We start from the raw sequence: 2,554 nt of genomic DNA, 5'->3' as shown, positions 1-2,554 counted from the left end.
GAATCCCTGTGATGCCCATTGAAGAGAGGGCAGACAGGAGGATCTGATGATTGACAGTGTCAAAAGCAGCAGAAAGATCCAGCAGAATAAGAACTGAGCAGAATAAGAACACATATATATATATACACACATGTATATATATATATGTGTGTGTGTGTGTAAATCAAGGTTATTTTAGTATCATTGGGATACTATTATATTTTTATTAATATTTTTAGTTTTTATATCTTAATTATATCTTAATTTTATTTAAAGTTTTAGTAATTTCCTTGTGTGTTTTTGTAATTTTTTTTGTTTTTACATATATATTTTACATCAAGTTAAACTAAATTAAAATGAGAAATGTTGCCTTGGGAACTAGCTGAAATAAAGTTTATTTTATTTCTTTTTTTATTTTAAGTAAAAATGTATTGTTTCACTTAATGCTTGCTTTCATTAATGGTTTAAATTCTGTTGTCAGTTTTAGTAAAATATAACAATATAAATTTATAATATATGAATTTTATTTTTAAAACAAATTTTTATTTTATAAGTACATTATTGTAAATATATTACTCACACAAATATATATATATATATGTTAATAAATTATTGCAATTTAATTTATTAATTCATCTTCCTTCAAAGGCACGTGCTGGGAGCTGCATTGCAGAAGCGATATTTCAACTATTTCAGCAATAAATATTTTGCATCCAATTATTTAGATACTATATAATATATTATTAAACTCAGTCTTTCTTGCATTGTTAGTCATGGATTATGGATTTTATACGATGTCATTTTCCTTGTGTTTCTTTTAAAACAAGGTCATGCTCTCTTACCCAGAATGGCCACCACTATATCGTCCTTGAGGATCTCGATGGATCCTCCAGACAGGAAGTAGAGCGCGGTGAGGACGTCCCCGCAGTGCATGAGTGTATCTCCAGGAGGAGCATGGGTGGTTTTGAAGCGCATGGCGAGAGCACGCAGACATCCTTGTGTCGCACCTCTGAAAGCTTTACATCCCTGAAGGAGACTGTGGTTCAGATGGAGACAGATATCTGCCTGTAAACACTCAGGAAAGCCTTTCAAGACCTGCAGAGAGATGCCAGAATGAGGTGACACTCGAGGTGAAAAACACTCTTTCAGCTCCACCACTGAAGATTAAAGCAAGTACATTCATTAGTGCAGACACTATCTACAATTACACTCTTTGTTATTCTGTAATGTTATGGGCTCCGTTCCAAAACATAGAGAGATGCCTTACTGTTTACCATGTGAAACCAAAAATAAATAGAATAACAATAGAAAACTCTAATAATAATAATTATAATAAATTGTGCTACCATTCAAAAAATTCTGATTGGTAAATTTTGTAATTTTTTTGAAGGAACTCTGTTCTGCTCAAGGCTGCATTTATTTGATCAAAAATATGGTAAAAACTGTAATATTGTGAAATGTTCTTGCAAATAAAAAATAAAAAAACAGTTTTCTATTGTAACATTTTAAGATGTAATTTATTCCTGTGATCAAAGCTGAATTTTCAGCATCATTACTCCAGTCTTCAGAGTCACATGATCTTCAGAAATCATTCTAATATGCTGATTTGCTGCTTAAGAAACATTTCTGATTATTATCAGTGTTGAAAAAAGTTGTGCTGTTTTATATTTTTTGTGGAAACCAGGATACATTTTGTTTTTCAGGATTCTTTTATTAATAGAAAGTTTAAATGAACAGCATTTATTTATTTATTTGAATGGACTTTTTCACTCAGCTTTTTTCAATGCATTATGGCCTTAAAATTTGGCCAAAAGAAGAGGCATCTGCCTTTTTGAACTGCCTTCATGTCAGAAGCATTTTTATGATGCTTTAAAAGTGACAGTTCACTCGGTTTTGGAACTGAGTCCTGGTGTTGAGAGTGTTTTTCCACGGCTAATGAAATTATTTTGCATTATGATGTTTCTGCCAATGTATTCATGCGGTTAAAGTGGCAAGAAAGAGACTTTAAACTAGGCAGACTAATGTTCCAAGTGCCAATTATTGTGCTCATATTAGCGGCGCAATCATCAATTAAAAGGGATGAAATAATGAGGGTTCAATAATGGCTAACAGATTCAGTTTCTTAGTAACAGCAGACTGGCTTTAACAAGGGTAACTTTTAATCTTTGAGTCTCATCTAAATCAGATTGGCTGCCATAGACCCCCATCTAATGTATGCTAATTCATGCAGCATAAAATATATGCTGCGGCTGGGCGATATACTGGATATTTGCAATATATTGACTTGATTGTGTTGGAAACACATGATAAGTACTAGGATATAAAAGTGGTCTGGTCATTATTTGATTTTTTATTTATTTATTATTGTTTCATTTTTAAATACTAATATATGCATCAAACATCATAAACAGGCTGATTTATTTTATTTTTTTATAAAGTAAGTTATATTGCCCAACTTAAAAATATAAATTTTTTGGACTTTTTATTTGGTCATTATTATTATTATTATTATTGTTGTTGTTATTGTTGTTTCTTAAAGACAGTATCACAAAAATAAATAAATAAATAAATATAT

General features: G+C 30.9%; 1 protein-coding gene across 1 annotated transcript in view; it reads right to left on the bottom strand.

Annotated features, from left to right (window-relative positions):
• Positions 1-2,554, bottom strand: part of LOC107677922 (potassium voltage-gated channel subfamily H member 7-like) — a 107,018-nt gene that overhangs the window by 22,061 nt on the left and 82,403 nt on the right. Inside the window, exon 9 of the mRNA XM_016472992.1 lies at positions 822-1,074. Coding sequence (XP_016328478.1) covers positions 822-1,074 — 253 coding nt within the window. The remainder of the gene's footprint in view (positions 1-821; positions 1,075-2,554) is intronic.

The sequence above is a fragment of the Sinocyclocheilus anshuiensis genome, unplaced genomic scaffold (genome assembly GCF_001515605.1).
Source record: "Sinocyclocheilus anshuiensis isolate Anshui unplaced genomic scaffold, SAMN03320099.WGS_v1.1 scaffold164, whole genome shotgun sequence".
NCBI classification, from domain to species: Eukaryota; Metazoa; Chordata; class Actinopteri; order Cypriniformes; family Cyprinidae; genus Sinocyclocheilus; species Sinocyclocheilus anshuiensis.
The sequence above is the reverse complement of the archived record's forward strand: the minus strand, read 5'-3'. Positions and strand labels throughout refer to the sequence as shown.